Genomic DNA, 26982 nt, shown 5'->3' with positions numbered 1-26982 from the left:
ACTTTCTTATTTTGAACATGGCCCAGAGGGATGTTTTTTAAAACACTAACCTGACATTCTACTGATAAAGGGATTAAATGAAAGTATTTGCATAATGTCTTCCAAATAGATGAGCTTTATGATAGATGACACCAAAATATATTGCATAAAAATGTGAATCACTTGGAGAGGGAAAAAGTGCAAGCAATTTGTAGAGGGATTAGCAGAGCAAAACAGCTCTATGTTGAACATTGGTATCATGAAATAGATGGATTTCATGATGACAATTGTTCCATGACACCTTAGTGAAGAAAGCTGACCCCCCTAACCTCCTTATTTCACTACAGGATGATCCTGTAGTCAAAGAAGACCAGACTCATTATTTCCAGGAAGAAACACCTTCAGAAAATAAAAAGGAATATTAGCTGCTATGTTCTTGTATCATAGGATGAATTTGAATTAACATTTTCTCCATATTTTTGGCTTTACTTCAGGAATACGTGGTTTGGTGGGAGGAGGGATTTAACAAGCTTTAGGCAAGCTTTGCTAAATCCACAGTATAGAGGGTACTGGACGACATGCACTGAAATGCTGATTCCATGAGGCTCGGAGTCTTATCGCGTCTGCAGGCAAACAGGAGAAATGCTTTTACATTAGACTTGCAAAATGTAATGTGCAGTGCAGTACTTTCTGTCTGAACCATTCTGGCAAGTTAGCACAGCGAGGTACTCTATCCCACTTCAGATCCACTGGTTTTTATTTTCTTGTTTTGAAAAAGTGCAGATCATACACTTGTCCTGGGAATGTACTGAACAATTCGGAGAGAATTTGACATTGTGACATCAGTTAGAATAAATATTTATGTGGATGCTTGCTTGATAGATAGAACCACCAAGATACATAACCTACATTCAATTCATCCTGTTTTTGGCCTAATAAACTGAGACAAGTTTTACCTTTCTTTTGGCCTGCATTTTTGCATGTTTAATTTGGTCCCTGTTCTCTAATAGTTGAATGCCTCTTAGTCTTATTAATGCATATGATTGCAAAACATGGCTCTAAGGCAGGGGAAATACTATCTTTTCCAAATGTTGATGGGAAACTGAGATGTAAAAGGTATGTTCATACCACCAAGCATGATCAAGTAATACTTGACTCCCATGACTTTGGATTAAGCTTTAGAGAGCAGATGATATAAATCGCCTATCTCTCTGTTAAATAATAATCATGATTATCTCTGCTGTAATAAAAGTACTGATAAGTTAGGCTGCTTTGAGAAGGGCTCTGCTGAACAGGTGTCTGAGAGACAAAAGTGTGCTTTTTGAGAAGGCATTTTTGTATAGGTCCCACTGACATCAAAGACAAGGTCCGTTGCAAAAGAAGGGACTTTGCCCTGAATTGCCCACTAGGAAGTTGCAAACAAGGAAGTACTGGTGCGCGTGCAGCTCTACCAAGAGAAAATCCTTTTATTTCCCTGTTTTCCCAAGTGGAAATTCCTAAATGCAACTTTCCTATATGACATATAAGTAAGGTTTCTCTCCTCTAAAAAGTAGAAAATGAATGCAAGTTATTTTTTCAGATTAAGACTTCTACACAGATCCAGAGGAAGTATTTTTATTTTGCATTAATTACTCTTCAATTAGGAACAAAAATGTAGGTCCCCGTTGTCTCTGCAAGGTCATGTGCAAACACAAATATTGCAGAAAATGTCAAAGCAACTGATTAACTGTCATTACTTAGCCAATATTTGCTTCCTATCTTGGAACTGCCTTTTAAACATAAAACTATTGAGAAACTTCCATGCTTTGTGGGTGCTTTGCAGTCTCAGCCTCTGGAAAGAACAGAGACTCACTGTTATGCTCAGAAAACAGGTTTTTATCCTGATTGGTTATCAGGCTCTGAACTCTATGCTCTGTCTATGCTGACAGCACAAAGCTGCCTAGAGAATTTCGCTTTCTGCACAGTGGAGCCTGTGAGTGTGGCCATATGTGCTGCAAAATTGCACTCTCTGTAGCCAGCAGGACTTGTGGTGCCTTAGCAAGGCCAGTGGGGGTGTAGGTGCCATGGGCAGCTGCCTTCAGGTAGTTTGCAAGCTGACAAGGAGCATGGAGCATGCTACTAACCTGGAGTCTTTGTATACATAGATGCATCCGCTCGATTTACCTGTGTTTCTGTGTTGTGCTTTCCCTTGCTGCTTCATCTATCATGCTAAATGCATTCACCCCTTGGAATAATGCCTGGGCCACGGGAAAAGTGGCCTGTTGGTATGCTGCTCATAGCTTGTTCCCTTGCAACAGCCTAGTGGTTTCCCTTGTATCCACATGATGAAACACTTGTCCTCTTAGAGCTCTTCTGGTGCTAAGATGTGATCATTACTTTTCTGTGTGGGTTTGTGTAGGTCTTTTTGGTGTGGGTCTTTCTTTTTGTTTGGAGCATCAGAAAGAACCTGAGGGATGGATTGAAGACTACCATGGTGGCATTTTCATAACAAGTGATGTGGTAGAAGGGCTGATGTCAGGAGTTGGAGGGCTGGTTCGCATCAGGCATGGCTGATAAGGAACAAACCCTTATCCATGACACCTTTTGGGAGTGATCTGTTTCCAGAGTTTCCCCTGTTTTTGTATGGAGATCCATTGCTTCACTCAAAAAACCCCCAAACTCCGGGAAGGAAGTGGCAATTCTGCAGTATCAGGCTATCGCAACCTGAGAGAGGAGCTACTTTGGTGGGCCGCATAGGCTTACCAGTTATCTGCAACATGTATGTGCTGGTTTGCACCTGAGCTCTGCTCTGGTGTGGCCAAAGAGGTTTTTTTTATAGTGTAAAAGATATTTCACAGCCTTCAGCTGCTCTGACAGGCCAATCTGCTTCTCTTGGAGCTGAGGGCTGTATTCCTGACTGTACTTACAGCATCAGTCTCTCCCTTCCCTTGACAGCACAGTGATTTACACAGGAAAGCACGCTGCTGTAACCTGGGAGGAAGAAGCCTGGATTCATTTTCTTGCTCTACCAGCATGGCTCTGGTTCTTTTTGCTTACACATTATCACATGCCTTCCAGGTCTTGTCTATCTTATATTGAATTATTAGCCATGAAATTCTCCAGTAGAGATGCAGCTTCTGCTGTGAAAAAATATCTTTGCAAGAAGTTATTATATCCTTACCCTGCAACAAGCTGCTGCCAGCCTTGTGAATATGTCAGGAAGCTTATGCTTATGCAAAGCTGTGGTTAAAAAACATGTTACTTATTCCAATGGACATGGCTTCTCTCAAGAATTTTCTAGTATGGATTTGCCCTAAGCCTCAGCTTTCCCATTGCCACCTGGAGATGATAATGCTATGGTAGTTCAAGGAAGCCTTAAGAGCCCCTCACCAGGAAGATGAGTTTCATATGAAGTAGCACTGCTGCTCAGAAGTACTGCTGCTCCTGCTGTGACCTCCTCCCACCAACTTTAGAGAGGAGTAAGTCTCCTAACCCCTTTCTTCACTTAGGCACAGCTACAGCCTTTTGTTGCTGACTCAAGTAGAACGATGAAGAAGGAAAAGGAAAATGATGTTTTGTCGTGGTCGTGTTTTGGTCTCGAGACTTCTTGGCTTTTATAAGTGCCTAGATGTAGCCACTCCCTTGGTCCCAACTAGAACCTTTCTTCCAAACACCAAACTCATTTTCCCAGTGATCCAAAGAACTCAGCAAAGAAATTTTAGTTTCTTCTGCACAGGAGGTTTGCAGCTGACTCTGTCAGGGCAGTAGCTTGTTGGGAGTGGAGAATTCCCATGGTGGGTTGAGTGCTGTGGGAACTGCAGGCAGCTTGCTGGCTCTCATTGGGTGGTGTGTCACAGCTGGGGAGTGTGGGGGGCATGCTAATTGCGTGTGACCTTTTTTCATCTCTCTGGATGAGTGCTCTAGAGACAGGACAGTGAATCATTGTGGTCAGGTGGAATGCAGCCAGATGAAAAGAGAGCAGGGGAGTAAGCATAGATGGGTACACAGCGTTAATGCACGAGTAAGCATTAATGGGCACATAGTGTTAATATATGACTCACAAACCTGCTGGGAATGAAATGGGAGGTAGTCTGGGTCCCACCTGTGCTATGTGAGAATCAAGGGAACTGAAAAGCTGTAGAGACCTCTGTGTATTTTACTTATTGGCAAAGGTCCGTCAGCCTTTGGGACAAGGGAAACATGATTCTGGTGTGGGAGCAGTCTAGCCTGACCTGCTCTTTTCTGTATACGTAGGAAGTAATACCACAATGATGTGTATTGTCTGCACAACTTTGAAGGAATCTTCAAATAATCTACAAGGATTTTTATGATTGAGTCACTGTAAGGGGAAGGTCTGTTTGCCTCTCATAGCAAATAAGCACCTGATGTTCTATAGAATCAAGATTAAGATCAGATACTGTATCCCATGGAAAAGGTTTCCTGTTAGAAAACTGGATATAGTTAATTTATGATGGTAACTGGTGTTCTTTGTACCTTAGTAATTTGGTTATTATGAGTTTATGACATCACTTCTCCAAAACCTGTAAAAATATCGTACAAGTTCCTTAAGGTTTGGTTGGGGAAATCCCCAGACTGTACTATATAAGGCACCCTTTCTCCCTTTGCAGTCACACCTGCAGGCTGAGAAGATGAAGCACACACTGGTGGCTGTTCTTTTCCTCATGCAGAGCATGAGTGCTCTGGCTGAGACGACAGCAGCAACAGGAGTGGTAAGATGGGGGTCTCATAACCTGAGCTTTGGTGCCTTCTTGTCTTCTCACCTAGTTTAGATTGATGAAAATTATTTTAAGGTTTCTGGAAAATTATTAGACAAATGTTGAGGTCTCTGAATGGAGAAAGTTTAAAGTATTCCTCCATCCTCCCCCCAGTTAATGTATAGGGACTGGGTAATAAATGTAAAAGTGAGGCACAGGTTTAAAGTCAGAGTCAAATTCTGCCTTTGGTTAGATGAGTGCAAGTCCCAGTGAGGATCTGACTGGATATTAAATGCTCTATGTAGCTTCTAATTAATTAGCAAGGGCTTATAGCAGGAACAGATCCTCATCTTTGATGTGGAAGGAACTGGGAGGTGGGAGCTTTCCCAGTTGCATGATTGCTGTCATACCCTGTAACTGGGCATATGAAAGCCATATTGGTTGGTTATTGTTGGGTGCTCTCCCTCTTCCCTAAAAAACTATCTGGATGGGCAAGAGAGAAATTCAAAGGAGACTAAATCCATCAGAAAAACCCCCACAAAAACCCCCAACCAAAAGCTGCATCAAATTCAGGGGGGAAGTAGAAAACTTTGAAAAATATTTTTTAAAAGCAAAAAATTATATTAGTGAAAGACAGTTTTGATTTTGTACTGTCTCTCCCCCCTTTTTTTTTCAAATTTAAAATGGGGCTTCAGTTTTTCAGGAAAACAGTTTCTGACTATCTTAAGAAATTTTTCAAATGAAGCAAAGCATTTTGGTTTTGTTTGATCAAAAATGACTGCCTTTTTGGTATTTATTAGTTAAAATTTGAGGGGAAGAAACCATTTTGGCTCCTGATAATTCTTTCTAATTTATCTGGTTTATTCACCAACGAGAAAATTCCTGTATGCCCCTAGTTACGTTTTTTTTTAAGTTTGGGAGTGTTGTGGATGCAGGCAGTAAAGTTAGCACCTCCTGGGAAGGTACTTTTATCTGCTCAAGGAATGAAAAGCTGCAAAATTCAAGATGGAGGTGTAAATATATGTTGATAAGCTGAAGATAGAAAGCTTAATAGGAGAGAAAATCCTCCTTAGTCTGCTTAGCTTTAAGCTAGTCCTGAGTTTGTGTCATTTGCACAATTTGGGGTGCTCTCTGCCCTAACACTGTTAATTGCTACCAGCTGCCCATCATGCTCAGTGTAATTGTATGAGCACACAAGTACCTGTTCAAGAGGGTTTATTTGGCAAATTGTCCCACAAAGCTTGTTTACACTACTTAATAGAGCTGCCCTTTGCCAGCCATTTGGATATCCCCACCATCCCCTGGCTCAGGAGCAGGGTTCCAGCTGGGATTTGGGAAATGCAGAAGCACCCAGCAGTGCATCCCATTGCAGGGAAAGCCCATTTGATGCTCCTTCTGTTACACCATTTGACATTGAGGGTGTCTTGCTCCAGTTCCCAGTTTGACACAGGTTTTGGTGAGATCCCATTATGGGTGACAGTGTGCTGCATCACAGCAATGCACCGTGCTCCTCGCACTGTGTGGGGCCGTGGTAACCCCCAGTATGGTGCCAGGGTGACAGCTGCTGTCTTTGCTGTGGCAGGAAAGTGGGCATTAGCCACAGATGGAAGTTAAGGGGAATGTACATATTCTTATTGCATAAAAGGCTCCCAGGGTGGATCTGGCTGTATCCTTGGCAGTGTGGCGTCTTCTCCCGGTGCTCCCTCGCCACGGTGGGATGCTGTCACCTCCGTGGTGCTAGTAGCAGAGTGGGACATGTTTCCCAGCCATCACATCTCACAGCCTGACAACTTGGTGTGAAAGGGGCAGCGAGTCCTCTGCTTAGAGGCTGGGACATGAGCTGGGGGTGAGGAGGTGGACATTCCTGCTGGGAGGACAGTATTCTCTGGATTTAGGGCAGAGGGGCACGGCACTATCCCTTTAGACTGCCATGCAATCTGCCACGGCTGCCCGTCACATCCTCAGCTCACACCTCCTTGACAGGCTGAGTGTCCCCTGCCTTCCTCTGGTCACACAGAGCCTTTCCTCAGGAAGAGGTGTCTGTGAAGTGACGCTGTGCCCAGGGAAACTGTCGCCTCAGCAGCAGATCAGAAATGTTACAGTTGCTCAGGATAGCTCCCATGATAAAATCAAAGTGCTTTGGAGCTGCAGGATGGGGGCTATCTGGTGGGGAAGGGATGGTGCTGTATGCAGAAAATCACACTAAAACAACCTTTCCTTTGCTTTTCAGACCACTCATCTCAGTACGATGCTTCCATATCTGACTCAGCCTGGGAATACGAATGGCAAATTGCTCCCTTCCCCAAAGGTATAACCATTACTATTCTTCAATATAGTCCAGAAAAGACAAAATTTAGGAACTTAGGTACTTTTCTTTTAATGCTATACAGTTGCTAAGTGATTTAACTCTGACACAGGCAAACCAGTTGTACTGCCTGGAAGAAGCATCTATGTGTTGTGTATCCAATACTTTAGGAAGTAGTGAATCTCCAAAATCATCGCTACTGTTACCGTGTCATTCAATGCCTTAAGTAAGATCCAAAACTTTGGCATTAACCTTGTAACTACTGAACTGAACCACAGACATGAAACAGATGGGACCCTGGGGATTTAATGCCAATGTGGCAAACAGTTTGGTGATTACAGTCTCACCAAGGAAGTCTTCTCTTGTAAACTAGAACAGAGCCTTGGAAGCATCTTCTGAGGAGTGCCCACTTGTGGTTGCTGGGAGTGAGAAAATCTTGTTTCTCCCTGTTCTACCTAGTTAAAATATTATCAGCTCTTTGATGATAGAGGGACCTGAGTCTTATTTCTGTGCCTTCTAGTGCAGTGCTTAAGTACATAGTCTGCAGATTTCAGAGTTCAGTTTCTTTCCTTCTTTCTATCAGTGACTGTTCAATAACATGTTCACTTTGGAGCAGATTCAGTGGGTTGCAATTGCTCTATATGGTCCTGCAAATTGTTGTCAAGACCAGAGCTCATCCAAGGCACAGGTTCAGCTTCACAACAGATCTTTTTATGTTCAGGCAAGCCCAGTGTGGCATATAGGGTGTGTGGAGGGACCTCTTCTGAGACAGAGTTGAGTCTCTGGCTCCAGTAGAGCATTTAGAAAGCTAAATGGAGTCAGAGCTCTCTTTCAGAGTCTGGTTAGCAGGACCCAAACTTTATCCATTTCCTTGAGCAGCTGAGGTGGCTTCTGTCCCTACTGTGGCCCTGCTATGTTCTTTCTGTGGATCCCATTCTTTGTCTTAGGATGAGCAAACAGCTGATTTAGAGCTGCAAATATCGCTAGGCTACAGTGACAAATTTCCTGATTTTCAGAAAACTGAGTAACTGATCGCTCCTACTCCCTTTCTTAATTTGAAGGGATGTGGAGAAGGAATATTTCTCATAGCTTCAAATACGTATATGTAACAATTTTGCAGAGTGAAATGTTGCTGTCAAGTCCTTGCTGTAGGCTAGGACAGTTTGCTCTCTTTTGAGTGTTCTGTATAAATTATTAAACTTTAAAAACCGTACAACTCCATCAAAAGTAGCAGTCTATCTCATGTATTTTTCTACAGGATGACGAAAGACATTTTTGTTACATGCTTGTCATTTGGCTGGTATTATATTTTGATTGAAGCACTTATTGACCCAAGGGGCTTTTAACTAAACAATGCTTCTTGGTCTTGTCAACATCATGATCCCAATGTTTGTAATGTCTGTGGAAGAATGGAAGCAGTTCTGTCTGTCCAGGCTGTTTCCACTCTTTTGGGGAAACTGTTGGCTTCAATATAAGTGGCACTTACTGAAATGAAGCTCTGCCTTAAACTCAAAGCTCCCTCCTAACTCAAATGTTAAAATATAATGATTGTTTTTCACAGGGAGGTTAAAAGCATGAGTTCAAGGGGTTTTTTGGGAGATATCTGAATACATTTATGATTTTTTTTTTAGCTCATGAAATAGGCAGGCTAAGTCTAGAAAACTGATTGGTATAATACAGTTGAGACTGTAGTTTACAGCAGGGTGTATAATGCATACAAAGGTATACCACACAATATTGCTATGCAATGTATAACATGCTCTCTCTTGCAGACATGTACTCATATTTGTGTTACACACAGAAGGAACAGATCACAATACCTTCCACACAAGAGTTAGCATGCTAATAGGCAACAGTCTTGAAGAAGCTCCCATATACTCACTAAGCCACATTTATTTCTTCCTTTGGTCTTTCCCATCTGTTCCTTTTTTATTGCTGAGCAAGTTGCCTGCCATCCCAACCATGCCAAGGCACTGAGGACTCACTGAGGACTAAGTGACATAGGAACTAATTTTTCATAGTAATTTACATACTGGTAGCCATATCTTCAAAAATACGTGGAAACTTAGACATAATGTGTTCTCAGTGGGATTTTCAGAAGTGCTTTGTTAACCTGCCTGGCAGAGAAATTAATGCAAGTTATATGCTGGGACATTCTGGAATGCCATGAGATACTTCTCTGCTTCCTTTCATGTTAAATGTCTTCAGCAGTCTGAGTGAAGTCTTAAGACCCATGGTGCTTGAATAACACAGATAAAACGTCTTTCCATGCTTTCTTTCAAAATGAGATGCATGCTGTTTGTTGTGGCTGCAGTAAAGGGGTTGCCAGAAGTGTGAGCTGGGATCATTCCTGCTTGCTGCTCTTCTCTTTTTGGGCTCACAGATCAAGACAACTTTGGTGCTGGTCATCACTGTGTGTTCTGGGCTGGTTTTTCCATGAGAGCATTAGTTGAAAGCAACTGTGAAAAAGCAAGGGAAGAAGTACTGAAATGTCAGCTCTCAGGACATAGTTTTGTTGTTTGCTTTTTTATTTTCAAGAGGGAAAGAAAAAGAGAAAACACATGAATAACACTGGGATTTCTGCAAGGCAGAAGAGATTATAGAAAGAAGTGTTTTTAAAGAGCAAGTCTGTAGCTTTAAAATATGCAGCTGTATTGAAGTGTGTGCCAGAATATTTTAAAGTAACATCAAATATCTTTATTAATAAATTCGTGATAGGTTTATGAATTGGAAACATTTTGTGTACAAACAAAAAGAACTGTTCTGAACACACTCAGTATTCAGCCTGGTGTTTATAGACTACAGTGTGCCTTGGCTGTAAATTATGGCAAGATCAGGAGGTGCCAGCCCTGACCTTTCTGTCCCTCATGCACATTGCACGGTGATGATGCTGTGAGCATGCAGACAGCTGGGACAAGGCAATTCATGGGCAGAAGCTTTGCCAACTATCCACGAGGATGGATGGGCGGGCTGTGATATGTGGGTGTTATGAGCAATATTTTGTAGCAAAATAAAAATCTCTACCCTAGGCCAAACCTGCATATTTAATTCATCACCTTTCAGTGGTGTATAATTAAATGCACGTGTCTGTTTGCTGTGGCTGGCTGCAAATCTTCAAATGAATGATTTTTTTTTTCTGAAACATTCCCTGTTACTAGTTCTGTATCAGTACTTTCTTCTCTATGGATGTAAATGACTAAATCATTTGTCCAATTTATATGAACAAAATAGTAGGTGTATGACCTAACTTACTACATTATTTTCCTGCTATTGCCTGCTTTTCTATATGCTGGAAAAGTTATTTCATTATCTTAGGAACATTGTACACAAGATTGGGAAAGTAAGGACTATTATATGTCTCCATTTTTCCAATGGTAAAGTCTTTAAAGCAATATTTAACTAGTTTTAGAGAGATTTGTAAGGATGAGTAATAAAAATTGCTAGATATTTTGAGTTCCTTGGAAGAAAAAGGTGAAAGATGACTAATAAAGAAATTGTTGATCTCATGATTGACACAACTCATATTATTGCCAGACATTATTAGGTACTGATTCTAAAGAAGAATATTAACACATTTTTTCTTACCAATTTGTTTTTGCAGCTCTTTGCCAATGTGTCCGGCTCTGTGAATGATGAAGGAACTTGTCAGTGCTCTGTGTACTTGCCAGATACCACCTTTCCAGTGCAGAAGGCTGAGCAACTGGAAATCATAGCCACAACGCTCTCAGAGAAGTTTGAGGCAGAGCTTTCTAAAGTAAGGTGTTCTTTTGTCTTAAAAATAACAGTTGCATCTTTTCTGAAGAATGGCTGCCTACAAAAAAGTACAGCAGTGAGCATTTTTCTGTGGTGTGTCTTTAAAAGAGTGGGAAAGAGAGCTCCATAAGAACAAGGAGAAAGGTGACTAAATCTCTAATCTTTGACATTGTAACATGTCATACATTTGAATATTCTCAGGTCTCTTCTCTAGGCTTTTTGAGCTAGAGGCATATGGTATGCTTTGGAAGAATGGTTTTGTTTTTCCTCTTTTGGCTCAGTTCTATTAGTTTGTGATTGCTACACGATGCTATAGGAAGCCAAGCCTCCTGCTCTTTCATGTGTTATTATTTGTATCAAGCCAGCCAGATTGTGAGAAGGCAGTGAAGGGAAAGAGGAGAAAGGTCACCACAGTCCAGAGTGAAGAAGTAGGTGAATAATTGCCCCTGCACTGCTTCTTGTCTCACAGGGAAAAATAAATAAATTAAAAAAAAATCATTCTTTTCAACATCTGAAGTTGTGGCAGTGAGACTGCTGAATTATGCATTTCTGCTGAAGACAAACACTGCTTTGGTTGCTTGCTGCATGAATTGAGATCCATTTTTTGAGGACTCGGGCAAACCTACACATGCTGAAGTGCACTGGGTGAAGCTGCCTGTGAAGACAGGAGTCTGCTTTTGACTTTTTATGGTGGATAAATATTCAGGATTCAGATTAGGTGTCCAGAAGAAAGTGTTTTCTTTGGAAACCAAGCATCTTAAGAAACGAAGTGTCCTTGAATTAATCAGCAGAAAAGGCAAAGCATTAAATTATAAATTCTAATCATAAATATTCATAACCCTCCTCTGGTATAATCAAGAACAGATAAGAAGTTGTGCATAAAACCCACAACAACAGGCGTAGGATTCTGTGGTAAGATCTTTCAGTTCAAATAGTTTGTTTTGAAAGAGCTGGAGCTAACAGTGAATCACATTCAGTTGTTAGCAGGCATATGAAGGACAAACTGACATAAGTCCTGCTGCCTCCAAGTGCAGGAGTTACCTGATCCCTTGGAGCATGGAAGTGCAGCTCAGGGTTGATGAGCCATGAAAACCCCTGAGATTTCAGGCCCCCCATACTGTTCCCACTGTGATCAGTGCCAGCATTTGAAAGTAATTGTGCTGGGATAGGATGAGGGGCATGATTCCTAGTCAGATATTGGCATGATTCTTTAAGGTGGTTGTGTACCACCTTTCCTAGTCTCTTGTGCTGGTGTAACCTATCTCTTACTGGTATTTTACTCAGAATGGTGCATGTCCCCTTTAGGCTAGTGCCAGGCAGATATGGGAGCATCTCAAGTACTGCTTGACCTCTCTGTGTGGACAACCTCATATCTCCAATTAATTCAGACATCTTGCCCATATAAGAACACAGGTTACTGCTATAGATATCTAAAATAAGGTGTCCAGATTTGTACCTGAAACTCACCTCTAAATTCAGGGCAAGCACTCAGCCCCACCCTAGACTTTAATGTCTAGGTTGCCAGCTGGTGTCAGCTGCTTTGACTGTTGTCACCCTTCCATGCTCAGCAGTGTACCACAGTGTAGACACTGACCTCGACTTGCAATTCGTGCTGCAGACAGTGAAAATTCCCGACTTAGGCTTCACTGAATTTCATCCTGTCGAGACCAATCAGCCAAGCAGTGTTACACTGTATCTAGTTGAAGTGTGACATATACTTTCGTGTGATATGGGCACAGAGACACTTTAGGTCAGAAATTGAAATGAACAGATTGAATTTTGGTGTAAATTGATGTGTGTAAGATTTCTCAGTTATAATGTTCTATTTTTTTATAGAAAGAAGAGAGTTTTTGAGCATTACCTTATTGATATCTGAAGTTAAATATTCTGAGGTCCTGTCATGCATAAATCTCCATGCTCAAAAATACTTTTCAAATTGTATAAAAAATGCTTCTTACGCAATCCTTTATCTTAATTCAGTCATGATAATACTCATAGAGACCGGGAAATAATGAAATGGAGGAAACATAAGCTTTCAATATTGATTGTTATTAGAAATGATCCTGAGCAAATTCGTAGGGAATTGCATTCAGGCATAACCTAGTCTCACCACAGAAGTGGGACTTTCTTCTGAGTGCTTCCTTTTTTGGCTCTGAGAATCCACGCTTTTGTTGCTCTTCTAAAACGCCCTCTGAAGCTCATGGGAACTTTTCCTGGATTGGAGCTGCAGGATTGGACCCTTTTAAGGATGCTTCCCATGTGCTAAAAGTCCCAGATAAACAACCTGATTGGATCATTAACCTTTTGCCTGATTGTTGGCTAATTCAAAAAGCAAGGGGGTCCTTTTATAGAATCAGCAGGCAAGGAAGCTTGCAGATAAAGAGATGCTCTCATGTGCCAAGTGAGTACAAACCGTAGGCTGAAAATACCAGACTAATTTTTCCTCTGTCACATCAACCTTTGCCAGCATAATTATGATTACAGAAGAAAATTAACCTTTTAAAGCAAAGTGGGAATTGACTGTTCCTCTCAATAGAAAGGGGGAGAAGACAATTCCCTAACAGGGATGGATCAGCACATGGTCACAAGGAGAGAAAGTGCCTCAGAACATGGCTCACAATGGCCACAACATTCTGACTTAACAGAAACAGGAGCAAAAAAACTTGCTTTTCACAACAGGTTAACCTGCAATGGAATTCTTCTCCATCTCAGAAGGCAGACGGCCAGCCTTGCTCCTTATGGATCTGTAGAGGTCAAACCTGCTCTAAGCCAGTGTCCTGGGCTGAATGGTTTTAGAAAGTTGCTGGGTTTGTAATTTCTTTCTTATTTTCCCTCATTCCTCTCACAGTTTTTCTTTAACATCTTCATCTTGTAGCTCTGTTCCCCCTTCTGTACTCTCTAAATCTGTGCTGGAGAAGTGTCTGCTTGCATGCTGCAAAACCTGTTTTGATAAATACCAGTTGCAGGTAAATGACACACTAAATGAGCATTGCAGATTTTTCCTGCCCTTTTCATTAAATGAAGGTGACAATACTTGGAATGAGGAAAAACTGAAACTGAAGTTTTTTTCCTCTTACGTATTCCTCACATGGTTCCATTTTCTTCCCATAAAGGGCTAATCCAGGCTGTATGCACTCATCATAGCTTTCTTGAGGCTTTTATGACAAATACAGCAGCATCAGTACTAGTTATTGATCTGTATCCCTAAAAATAGGATATGCACAGAATTTCTGTGCCAGCCTGTCAAGAGACTATAGGCAGTCTCTAGCAGGTAGGTGCAGTAGAAGAGCAGGGATTACAAACTACTTAAATCTATCTGCCAATCAACAGAACAATATTGTGTTCTTTTTCAACTGATATTTCTAACCCACAGAAACTCCTAAACCAGATCTGAGCAGGCAGGAATCTCCACACAGAGCATTGCAGTGTTTAACATATGTGCTGGATTTATCTGCAAAAGCTGTGTAGACCTGTTAGTGCAGCGCTGCTGAGAAAATTTTATTTGTCCTGTAATTTGCCAGGGGAGCTATTAGCTTAAGCTCTCTGCGACGCTGGTGTGGCTGTGCAGAGCACTGCAGAGTGATGGTGCTAGCTCAGGCTCAACTATACTCTGCTGGATGGTGTTGACGTGTCCTTAAATGACCTAGATGGTTGACTGAGTGAAAATCCTCTAATATGGGCGGAGAACTTCAGGTCTGCATTCTGCAGTCAGGGCTGAAATAACTATGTATGCCTTGTTCCAGCCCTCAGCATTTTGTCCAGGCTCTGAAAACCCTGGAGAAAACTTCAAATTCACAGGTTACTCACTAATGAGTAGCCATCATTAATTCCAGCAGCCTGTTTATTTCAGTGGTTTGTAGATTTGGTCTGTATTGCATTATTATTACCAGTATTACTGTGAGAAAGTTCATTAATTATTTCCAGTATTACTGTGAGAAAGGTTATTAATACCTAGACAGATTTCCAGATACCTCTGTGATAGACATAGCGTCACACAGCAGTGCAATTTTGCTCAAAAATGGACTTGCTTCGTACTTCTCAGGCTGTAATAAAATTCTTACTTTGTTGTTGTTGTTGAACAAACTCTAGACCCACAGTTTAAACATTCACCTTTGAATAATTTTTCCAAATGATTTTTTTACAGGTTGTATTTCAACACCAAACTAATTTTGGTGATCATTGAAAGTGCGAGGTCCAAGCACTGCTGACTTTTCCAAAAGGATTGGTTCTTCTTGCTATTCCCTACCAGATGATGGTGGCAGCTATGGCAAGGGATCCCAGCTATCACTGTTGCTAGCCAGTAACAAGGAACTAGGTCTAGGTCTTTCAGGCTGTTATTTTTTGATTCTTAATTGTGTAACTTGAATTATATAAGTTTTGATTCCTAATTCAATGACTTGAAGTTATCCTGGCTTGATCTGGGAGATCTAGAGCATCCAGTGCTGTGAGCCAGGGTGTTTCTGCCACAGCTTGTGGAAACTCAACAGTTTTGAGCAGCTCGAAGCCTGGCTGCACACATTTAGAACAGAAGATCTGTTTCAAACTCAGATTTAAATACATGGAACTGAGCATCCTGGTTTTGGTGTATACTATGTGTGTCCATGCAGGGTTTTTGTAGCGGCTTAAGATTCACGGTATAGTTGTGCCATTATTGATAAATTATACTTCTGAACAGAGGATCTACTCTTATGCTTCTCCTCCTTAGTCCACATCGCTACATAACTTCTAAATTTCCATGCCATGAGCTCCCATACCTCCTCTTTGGTACCCAAGGGATTCAATCAAGATTGAAAGGAATTATTTGAGAAATGTGGGTTTTTTTTCTCGGTCCCTGTCTCAAGGGCTACTGCCAGAGCAGAGAAACAGGGAGTCTGTGGTCTTCACACCATGGCAAGATTTCAGACAATGAGAAAAAAGTTTTGACTCTATTTTAATGTTAAGATAATGCAAGAATGCATGTGAAGATATAGGGTAAGTCTTTCAGCTGAAGAAATAATAGTAATGGAAATTACAGTGCTGTAGATAGAGGCACAAATACCATCTGAGGGCACAAATATGAAGTTACTAGTGCAACAAGCTATTTACATTTATTCCTACTTATCTTTGTGATATAATGATATATGAAGCATATGGGTGAGAAATTATGCGCCTTTACCAAAGCGTTAAATTTCAAGGAACTAACATTTCTAAGGGAAGTCCCAAATCCATATAATATTCTCAACATTCTGCTTCACAATACTTGTGCTGTGACCTTTATCTCGGCAGATATATGTGTGAAAATATATTTATCTGGACAACTATTTAATGCTTCAAAGGCTGAAAAGGCTGCTATATAAATTACTCCAGCTAACGCCTGCCATAAATTTAACACTTTCATTTAAACCAGATTTGATTTTTAACGCTGCGTTTAAATGTTTCCTCCCTGCCCAAAGACAAGCATCAAATCAGTTCTGCCAATGTTTGACACAATTCAAATGTACACAGGGTAAATTCCTATTTGGATTCAGAGTTAATAGGAAATGAAGTTGAAAAACTTGGGGATCCTTTATTGCATTTTGCAGCCTTCTCTGGTTGCTTTTGAGAGGATAATACACTGCAGATTTCCTAATAAAATTTTCACCAATGTAAGTTCTTGGCATACTGAGGATAAAATTAGCTCACAGAGACAATATTGGCAATGAATTAAAAAAATGGAAGATTGTGAATAAAATTCTGCCTTCAGTTATCCCCAGGCATTTCTGAGGGGATTTTTTGAAACTGCTGACAATAAATGTGGGTTAAATTTTATATTTTAATGGATGTGATGAGGCTTACATTTATGCAGTTTATGGGAATAATATATATGGCAAGTATGTGGAAGATATGCATAGGGTACTTAAAAATATATCTATTTTATATATATATATTTCTCAGAAATACAATAAGGATGTCAGCCAGTCTTGTCTTGTTTGCTAACCTGAATATGTATCTCTTTTTTTTTTCCTTCTTTCAGGTTAGGGAGTACTCAAAAAGAATTGAACTGTATCAGCAGCAAATCCTCAATCTAACCATCAGAGTGCAGCAAGTGGAGACAGGCGGTGTATCTTACACGGAACTGGACTTCCAGTTACTGAAAGTGGAAATCAGTGACCTGGAGAGGCTGGTCACTCAGCTGAAACCCAGCCTTGTTGGAAGCAATGCCATTGTTGAGCAAATATATTTGGAGGTATTGCCAAGGTTTTGGTTAGCCACAGCGGGTTCAAGTACACAGATAGTCCATTCTCTCTTTAGAGTTTAGGCTGAGGAAATGCAGTCTGTCTCTACTGCAGCTAGTGGAATTATTTTAGCATTTCATCAGCATAAATTAAAAGAAAGCTTGACCTTAAATGTATTAACATCTTATTCCTTGGTATAGACCACAGAAAAGTAAGGCAATCCCAAAGCAAAGGGAGTCCATTCTGGTTTTGCCAAATATCTGCCTGAAAATTAAAAGTTTTGCATAGTCTTAAACACACAAGCTGATTAAATTATTATAATAAATATTAATTTTCAGACCCCCATGCTTGAAAGCCTCTGCACTTTAATTTAGATAATTAAAAAATTAGCTTCTGGTTGCTAAGGCAGTGGCTCAATCAATAAGAAATCAAGAAGTGGGAAAGACTATCACCTTCCTAGCAGACTATAAATCACATTTTCAAAATTGTAGTTAATCACTCACCTAGAGAGAATGATTACTTAAGATGGAAAGTGAAATCTCATTTGCTCCAATGTCCTCTATATCATCAAGCAGGTGATTAAGAAAACTATTTATCTTTGCAAATAAAATTTGCAGATACTTTTGTAAGGCTGGAATAAGTACTTTTTATGTTCAACAGCTTCATGCCCAAGACTCACTGGATAGTTTTACCCTATGAGTAAAATAGCACTATTTTTGCACACTGTTACACAACTTAGTCTTAAAGCATATGCTTGTGGTTATGTACTCTGCTGGAAATGTCAAACTGAGGCTACGAGGATCAGGCCCATTTCTTGGAACCTTTTTCTGTAGCATCTTCTGCGGTCAGCCCTGCCTGCAAATATCTGTAAAATAACGTTGGCATTAAACTTGCTATCTTTTTGCCCCTCTAGATCACCAATCTGACTATACTGGTAAATGAACTAGAGTCACTGGACAAAAACAATGTCCTTGCAATTCGTCGACAAATTGCATCTCTGCAGAATCGATTGAAAGAGTGTGAAGAGAATGCAACCAAAACTACACCACCTCCTTATTTCCCACCCGGTAAGCATTTCTGTTGGGTAACACATAAGAGACAATATAATACATGGTTAGAACTGTAAATGCAGAGCCTCCCCTTTGTTAATATTAAATACAATTGTAATGATACCCCTTAGCTCTTGAAAAATTGAGCTGACAGCTCCTAATGTTTATCAATGGTACAAAAGGAAAATGAAGGCAGGACTCAAATTCTTACAAACACAGTAGCTGTTTTCAGCTAGAAGAAGTTTCAGTCTTCCTCTTACCTATAGTTTGAAAAGTGAATCTCTATCCCTCTTCCCCTTTTTTTCCCCCTCAGAACAATTACCTGTAGGAAATGATGTCTTTTTACTAATTAGCTTTGATTTTCAGTAGTTCCTGTGAAAGTGACCTGTGTTCATGGCAATATTCCTCTAATGCTGCTTGGAAAATGTATGAGCAACTGTTGATGTACTAAAGCTGTAGATATGTAAGCTCCAGAGGAGAGCTTTGCATGAAGATAACTTTTGCTTGACAATCAAAAGATCCTTCTAAAACAAGTGGTCAAGGGATGTGGAAAAATTCAGATCTCAGGAAGATCAGGAGGAGCTGTATTACTGATTTCAATGGAACTAAGATTTTATAGTTTTCTTAACTAGGAAAGGTTTTATTCTGGGGCCTGAATCAATGGCTTTCAGAGAGCAGTTCATATAATGGTGTTGAGTTACAGGGTGTGTGGTAATTAGTTTATAACTGAAAGAACTTTTGTCTGGACATTGTGTTCAGTTTGAAAAATCATATTATGAGTGAATCATAGTCTGAGATATTTTGAGAGTCAGATATGACATACTGGAGCAAAACATTTAGGGAGCACTAGATTGGATATGCCAGGTCAAGAATCCCAGTTATTAACAGACAGGAGGATTTCTAAAATCAGGTTGGTCCCTTGAGTGTTTTATACACAGGGGCTTCCTTTAGCCAGAGTATTGTAAGATCAAAAGTGCTGTGTTGTATACAATACCCAGGGGAAGATTCTTGCCTTTTCCCATAAGCTGGTTAACAATCAGCTAGAGGAGCCTATATTAAAGGAGGAGCTGTGTCCTCCTTTCAAGGAGCACAAATTTTCCCTACCAGCATTTAGCTCTCATCACCTTGAGGTCAGCTAATTCAAACATTTCATTTGAAAGGTGAGAGGCAGAAATACAAGCTTCCCTTAGGGTGAGCAGTCCCTCCTTAGGGCTTCATGGCAATGCAAGCAGTTGCTGTGTTTCTCTGACAGAATGCATGAGTAACACCTTGTCTGGGAATCAGACAGGAGAGAAATCCGAAACAAAAACCTGCAGTAAAAAAAAATCTCAAGGCCTTTCTCTGCTTCTTAAGGAAGGGCTTGAAATATTTCAATGAAAAAAACTGCACAATGTTTTAGAAGTACTTGAAGGGCATCTCACTGATTTATTGAGGGTGGTGGTGTGTGGAAAGAAACAATCTCGTTCTTTTCAAGCCGACAGCAAGCTTTTGTTTTGGTGAGAAAGTTCTGAGCTCCAGAACAAGAATACTTTGTCCTTCCATGAGTGATGGAGGAGAGGGCTGCTTTTATCACCTGGGTGGTTGGCCTGTCTGTGGGACATAGCAGCTTTCACTGTGTAGGAAAGGGGAAACCACTTGGAGTGCAGCTCCATGCAGGGATAGGCAAGTCATGGTCCAGAGCAGGATGGTAGCTCTGGGGTGGGTAAATGGAACTGCATGGAATTGTGACTGAAATAGACTTATTCAGCATTGTTTTTCAGGGCGCAGTAGGGAGATGGGTACACTTTATCTGGTCTCAAAATGGTATTGCTTTGGCATTGCCTTATTCTGGACTGGTCAGACAGCTCAGGCACCTTTGCATAAGGCAACACTGCCCTGTAGCAGAAAAGAATGAAGGAAGTAAAAACCCTACTTGGTATAACAACTTCCAGAGAGTTACCAGCACTGGCATCAGCAGAGGACAACCTTTGGTGTTAGCTGAGAGTTTTTCTGTCCAGAAGTAGGAACCCAGGAGGGGTTGGAGGATGTGTTTGGGTGTATTAGCACATGGCCTCCTTTAGGGTGAGTGTGGTCCCTGAGGATGGCAGAAGGGATTGGCAGAGAAACTGTTGTATGTTGGCAAGTTTTCTTCATGTTGGGAGATGCTAGCTCTACAGATAACCCAGGTGTTGTGTAGGCTCAGATCCCTGCTAATCTACACAGCACTAGCATATTGTGACTTTGTGTGACCCATGGGGAGCAACTATCATCTGTGCAGAGGACTTTGTAGCACAACTACATGTCCTGCAGACTGTATCTGAAAACACTTAAAAACGGTAAGATTTTTTCTTGTGAGGATGGAGTAAGTATGTGAGAAAGCTGCATCTCCTAGCTGGTCATTTTGGAGGTGCTGCATAGACTTTCACAGCTAAGCCTCTGGAGCTTTCTAGCACCCATTTGTGTGTTTGGATACAATTTCAGTATGTTTTCTCTGCAAGCTTGAATGTCTTGAATTCCTGCCAAACCTCTTGGCCTTGACCCGATTTTAGTTCATATTATATTTATAATGTTTGTATTAAACTCACTCTTTGTCCTGTTTTCAGATTGCTTTTTCTTCCCCCCTTCATCCTCTCTCCTGCATATTTTGGGTAGGCAGCATGAACTAGAGAGAGCTTGGCTAATCCCCAAGCTAAGATCATGAGTCTAAATGCAAGTTTAATTAAAGCTTCTTGCTTCACAGTGCTGTAGTATGCAGCCCCTCTGACTCCGTCCCCCAAGGCTTTTGCTGCTGTATTTCTTCAAGTGAGCAGGCCTGGTCTCAAATAACATAGCAGAAAGAAATCACTGGTTTCCATTTGCCTTCCCCTGACTGAAGAGGTATGTGTCTGATATCTAGGTAGTCATCCCCATATTGTCACTGGCTTTTGTATCTGCAGTGGTTCATGGCATCTCTCTCCTTACCACTCCAGTGGGAAGAAATATTTATCCATTAGTTTTCCTTTGGGCTGATCTCATGTGGCTGCTTTGGGTATGCAAGGACAGAAAAGACCCCAGGATGGTCTTTTGGGGACTCTGCAGAAGATGCTATGTTGCTCACTGAAATGATCTGAGAGAGGAAGCAGGGAAAAGTGAGTCAGGTGAAATTCAAAGGCAAAATGGAAAGAAAGGAAAATCATTGTTTTTTTTATTCCTGGATTTTATACACTCAGAAATTAGGGTTTCAAACTACTGGTGAGTAGGTCTCAGCAGGACGAGTACCTGGAGTAGCCTAATGCTGAAACTTAGGCAGTCTTATTGGAGTCTTAGAGTGATTTCACTCTTAGTTTGTTTTACCTCCTATGGACCCTAAGCTGTCTGTGTTTTTTTGAATACTTGGGTTGTGTTTTGAAGTGAATGCATCCATATACAAAGAGAGAGATATGCCTAGAGGCACCTGGACAGAGCTGGCCGGTTGTCCTCCCCAGAACTCCCTGAACTACCCCTCGAGACACATGCATTTATTCACTGGCATTGGAGGGAGCTGATGCCCTCCCTCCACCCCATCCCCTCTTAGATGTTGCCCTCAAAGGTTATCTCTTATGCAGCTGCAAGCCTGCCTCTGTCCCCCATGATACTGGTGGAAGACTGGAGTGTCTTTGTGGGTCTTGTGTCAGCGAGACAGTAGGAGCCAGGATGAGCCATTCCTTTAGAGATCAGTCTTTGGTATCTCAAGCCCTAGTAAAGCTAGGAAACAGCTCCCACATCTGGATGCAGTGGATGGGAGGGGAGGGTGCACATCTGGTGCTTGGGGGCCTGTGTGAGAATGTAGCTCCAGCCTGCTTCTGGTGTCGGTGCCCCTCGTGGGAGTTCCTTCCAATGTTGGTCCCACCTTGTCTTGTGACCTTTGTCTGCATAGGCCAAGGGTGGTCCCTTCTCTTCTGCAATCAGATGCAGCTGCCTGGTGGGAGGAGGCTGCTGGAATGTTTTCTTGTATTGGGGTAAGAAGCTGAGGTGCTCTGCCAGTGCTTCAGAGTGAAGTGGGTAAAGCGAGACCCAGCAGTGTGTGCCTCGTGCTCAGTCTGCAGTCAGTTAGCCGAGCAAGTCAGGCTCCCTTTGGTCCTGACAACTTGGTGTCAGCTCTTTTTCTGATGGATCAGAAGGATTAGTATATAATTGAGCTGAGATACTGGTTCTTTATGTAGGGACAAGCATGTGTGTCTGTAACTGTGCTAGTCCTTCCCTTCTCTGTTTGCTACATAAGCATGAGACAAAGGAAAGCAGAAATACCAGGACTTCATTTATCTGTGGCCCAAAACAATGGAGAAAGGAGTTAAAAAACTTGGAAGTTTGAATAATGCATATGGATTTATTTCAAGTACCTTCTAATATTTACAAAATTACATGACACTTTGTTTCCTTTGTGCATTTTTTCCCACAAGATCTAGACAGGGAGGCAAGTTTAGATTAAATAAATAACAATGAATTCTTCTGAACATGTGTGAAAGACAGATCACCCCCGACTACCACAGAGGATTTTTGTAAAAAAAAATAATAATTATGGGAGAATTTTCAAGGAAATAAAAATCAAGTACATACTCTATAGAAACCTCAGACAATTTTTGATGTCATTAAAACAGAACACACTTCTAACTTTATTTTAATAATTCATTGTTTCATAAATAAAAACCAAACAAGTGTTCAGCAGAGAGATCTCTTTAAGGGAAGAAATAATAATTTATTATTTCTTTTGTAAAAAAAGGTCTCTCTGCTGAACACACGTTTGTTTTTTATTTATGAAACAATGTATAAATTATTAAAATAAATCTGGAATTGTATTCTGCTTAATGACATGAAAAATTATTTGAGGTCGCATATAGATGAGCTTAGCAGTGCTTCACTACCTGCAAGCTTTGGTGCTACATTTTTTTAAACAAATGAAGAGTTTTTGAGCATTTAATAACCATTTAATTCTGAGATAAGTTTATTGTGATTTAAGCACAGTAATATATTCAGTATGTCACCAGCTTTAAAGAAGTCCTCATGCCAGAGGTAACAATACATATTAGAAATATGAGAAAAAAACAGTTCAAATTGATTTATGAAGTTGGCAGGCTGCAAGCCATTTTGCACTGGCTGCCTTAGCTTTCTTCCCTTGCATGAGCTGAGGTGCAAGCACCTCCAAATGCTGGTAGCTGTGCCAAGTGCTGAGGCCATGTTGCTAGACATGCTACGTGCCATTTCCAGAGATCCAGCCTGGCCAGCCATGCAGCAGTGCCTGCCTTGTGTGCTATATTTGGAAATGAGGTTTCTGCTCCAGGGCCTCATCCTTTGTAAAGCACTTAAGTGCATGCTTAAATGCTCATCTGCTCCGAGCCAGGAATGCTGATTCAAATGGATTCTTGGTGGCACGAAGGAAAGCAGCATTCAGCCAGGGTCATGCCATGTTTCAGCTGCGGGAAACCCAGGACACAGATGTGTTTGGGGGAGGAGATGGGAGTGTTTACAATTTGTGCCACCTTCTCTGCCATCAGAGATGAGATGGAGACTCAGTGATGAAGGGCTATTCCCATGGGCAGTACTGCCCCTAAGGAATTTGCCAACATGGCCTGGGGACATAGGGATTTATCTCATTATAGTGATTTATGTTTGATATAAAGCTGCTCCCCACCTTCCTCACAGATGTTGAGAGAAGGCTGCAGGTGAATCACATGTCCCTCAGGTCACAGTCACGAGCATAAGACAGTACAAAACTGTGAGGAGTGAAGGTAGCATGCAGCAGAAGCAGAGAAATAATACATTTTGAGAAAGGGGGAGATGCAGAACTTTGGCATAAATGTCACTGCTTGGATGCTACTAACATTCAGGATGCAGGTTTTCTAGTCCCACAGGTAGAGCACCTTTCTCCTAGGCAAAGCAGATCAGAAAAAATTTCTCTGCTTTTGCAACTGTGCATTTCTTTCACTAATCATCTTGTTTCCCAGTCTTTTTCCAAGTAGAATACTTCAGATTGGTTTTCCCTGTAATTTTCCTTCTTTCTGTGAGATAGACTGCAAAGCCTTTGAGAGCAAAATGTCTCCTAGACTTTTCCCGTCTGTGGTTTCAGGAGTTTCCAATTCATCTGCTTAAGTATTGTCTGACCATGCTTAGGGATGGTCAGCTTTGAGGGCAAAAGGAAAAAATCTTTCTCTGTTATTCCTCTTTCTTCTTTGTGCTAAGACAGAGGTTATTTATATGCCAGACATCCCTTCATATGACTGAGCTTATGAGCCATTCTTGTCATAGAAGCTGCAAGAAATCATGACACGATTCCCACTCCAAGTATTAAAACCTCAAAAGTTAGTCTTTACTTTCATCAGCACCATAGCTGTCAGAGCACAGAGTTCCTGTTTTGAGGGAGATATTATTAACACCAAAATTTCTAGCCATTAATTTATTCACTACCTTATGTGTGAGACTTGGGTCTATTCATATTGTACCCCATCTTTAATAAGGAAGGCTATCTCTAGTGGCTTGAACACCCCATTGAACTGGGAAGCATTGGACTACCACTAAGCTTGTGAGCTGGTGCTAGCCGCTTGATATCTCTGTCTCCATTACCTCAGGTGAAGATAACCCTACAGAGAAAAATCTGGGACACTTTTGTGGCAGTAATACAAAAAGCTAATGTTAACACTTGGAAAAGTGCATGCTGGTTTTTGCCAGTGGCAGCTTCACACTCATCAGAAGCCCAGGGACATTTTTGAGTGGAGTTTTTTCCTACAAGTGACTTACAATATTGAGAATTTATGAGGAAACAGGAATGTCACTGATTCAGCATGAGTAAAAGGAAACAGTTTTTTGTATTTATTTTTTCCATGATGCTGAAAATGGTTTTGCAGTTGATATGTGTAAAACAGAGCTGTTCTGGTTCAGCTTGAAGTAATATTTTCCTTAGAGTTGCCCCACGTGAAAAGTCAGAGTAATATCAGTGTACATTTCCTGGGCTGTGGTTGTTACTGTCTGCAGATTTCTTTGAGGGCCTGAGGTGGAAGGCACCATGTGGCTGTGACACACAGTTGTAAATCTGTGATTCTGACAGCAGAATGCTAATCTGAAATGTGACTCTGGAATTACTGCTGCTTCTGCTCCTTTCTTCCCCTTCACAGTGAAATACACAGAAATCAGATGCTCCTCATTCTTTTTTTTTCCCCCAACTCCCATGCTTTCAGTTCAGCTGAGGTAGAAAATAACCTAAAATGCTTCTGAAATTGTATTTTCCAGGGGATTTCCTGATGCATTAGGCTGGCCTGCCTCAAATGGGTAGAAACAGAAATCTGTTCCTTGTATGGAACAGCACAGCGAGCACCTACTTTCTGTGAATTAATCCCCCACCTCCCCTTTAAAATAAGTGTAATAACATGTACTCTATTTTTTTTCTGAGTTTTTGAGTCAACTTGGAACACTGGGTGCCATCCAGTTGCTGACCTTGACCCAAAAGGAGCCTTTTACACGTGAAGCTGTGCATTTATGGGTGTGCTTGGTCACAAAGCTATTCCCTTCTAAGCACTGTCTAGAGGCTATGGTCTGCAAAACCTCTCCCCTAGTAATGACATTTGTTTTTTTTTCTCTTTACTTACAGGTACGTGTGTTCACCGTGGACCGATGAATGTTAGCCAGCCTTATGTTGCCAAGCTGAACTGGAGAGGATTTTCCTACAAATATGGTTCCTGGGGTAGAGATTACGATCCCTCTAACCCAGGGAATGATGTCTATTGGGTTGCACCATTGAACACCGATGGCAGATACTTAGAATACTTCAGAATTTATAATTCCTTTGATGATTTACTGCTGTTTAAATATACGTATGAAAGGAGAATAGTATATGGGGAAGGAAGTGGTGCTGCCCTTTATAAAAATTACTTGTACTATCATCGTTATGGTTCAAGGTATATGGTGAAGCACGATATAAAAACAAACACAGAGGTTTTGAGGAAGGAGCTTCCAAATGCTGCTATTGGTAACCGCTTCTCTTATGCAGGCGTAGCATGGCAGGACATAGATTTTGCCGTGGATGAAAGTGGGTTATGGGTAATATATTCAACTGAAAATAACGTGGGCAACATTGTGATTAGCAAGCTCAACGAGACCACACTTGATGTGCTAAATACTTGGCAGACGAGACAGTACAAGCCATCTGTTTCCAATGCTTTCATGGTATGTGGTGTTCTTTACGCCACAAGGCCATTGAACACTAAGAAAGAGGAGATCTTCTACATGTATGACACAAGTACTGGCCGAGAAAACAGAGTGAGTATCATCATGGATAAAAAGTTAGATACAATCCAGAGTATTGATTACAGCCCCACAGATCAGAAGCTTTATGTTTACAGTGATGGTTACCTTGTAAGATACGATGTGACTTTTCAGCCTTAGTGCCTCAGGGAGATACACATAGGATAAAACTGGCAGCAGCCAATGTAAGAGATCCAATGGACCTTTAGACAATGCTACTGCCAGTTCAGAGGTCATTTGGTCTGGTGACCTGTATGTGGGGGTGTCATACAGGTACTTATACTCTTTAAAGGGATTGCCCCCTCTGACCACTAATATTGCTGGCAGCAGTTAGCATTATGGGTTTTTTTAGGTTTTTCTTGGTGTTTATTGGTGCTCAGTGCTTTTCAATTGTCCTTTTTCTGGGGGTTAGATTCAGTGCTTTTTGTTTGCAGAAATAGCTGGGCACAGACTATCTGGTGACCAAGTATCTAATTACCCACTGATTTGCATTTGTCAGAGTAACACAAGCAAGGCACTCAGAAACAGAATGAATTTCCACTGATCTTCATCAGAGTGAAATGAGGCCTCAGAGAAATTAATTCAAGGATTAAAATAAATTAGGAAGTAGACTTGGTTGGAAGACAGCAATCCATTTGTTAGTTGGAAGCAGTGGTATCTGGCTGAAGACTTCAGGAGGGAGGGTAACAATGTGCTTTGCTGTGTAAGTGCTACCACAGGAAGGGAAGGCATTGTGGAAGGGACAGGGCTCACTGCCCTCAATAGCAGTGATGCAGTGG

General features: G+C 41.1%; 1 protein-coding gene across 1 annotated transcript; it reads left to right on the top strand.

Moving 5' to 3' along the window:
- Positions 1 to 4590: 4590 nt before the first annotated feature.
- Positions 4591 to 26467, top strand: OLFM4 (olfactomedin 4). Its single transcript, XM_030955405.1, has 6 exons — positions 4591 to 4688; positions 6904 to 6981; positions 10580 to 10732; positions 16724 to 16936; positions 17839 to 17992; positions 25551 to 26467. Exons 1-6 carry the CDS (start codon positions 4608 to 4610, stop codon positions 26342 to 26344), a joined length of 1473 nt encoding a protein of 490 aa, XP_030811265.1. The 5' UTR covers positions 4591 to 4607; the 3' UTR covers positions 26345 to 26467.
- Positions 26468 to 26982: the final 515 nt, after the last annotated feature.

The sequence above is a fragment of the Camarhynchus parvulus genome, chromosome 1, assembly GCF_901933205.1.
Source record: "Camarhynchus parvulus chromosome 1, STF_HiC, whole genome shotgun sequence".
Lineage (NCBI taxonomy): Eukaryota > Metazoa > Chordata > Aves > Passeriformes > Thraupidae > Camarhynchus > Camarhynchus parvulus.
Note: the sequence above shows the minus strand (reverse complement) of the source record. Positions and strands in the feature narration are given on the sequence as shown.

Bases quoted from the DNA above. Each gene is read 5' to 3' on its own strand.
- OLFM4 (XM_030955405.1), top strand. From the start codon at position 4,608: ATGAAGCACACACTGGTGGCTGTTCTTTTCCTCATGCAGAGCATGAGT. The intron at 4,689-6,903 runs GTAAGATGGGGG...TTTGCTTTTCAG, and splicing joins CGACAGCAGCAACAGGAGTG to ACCACTCATCTCAGTACGAT. The intron at 17,993-25,550 runs GTAAGCATTTCT...CTTTACTTACAG, and splicing joins ACCTCCTTATTTCCCACCCG to GTACGTGTGTTCACCGTGGA.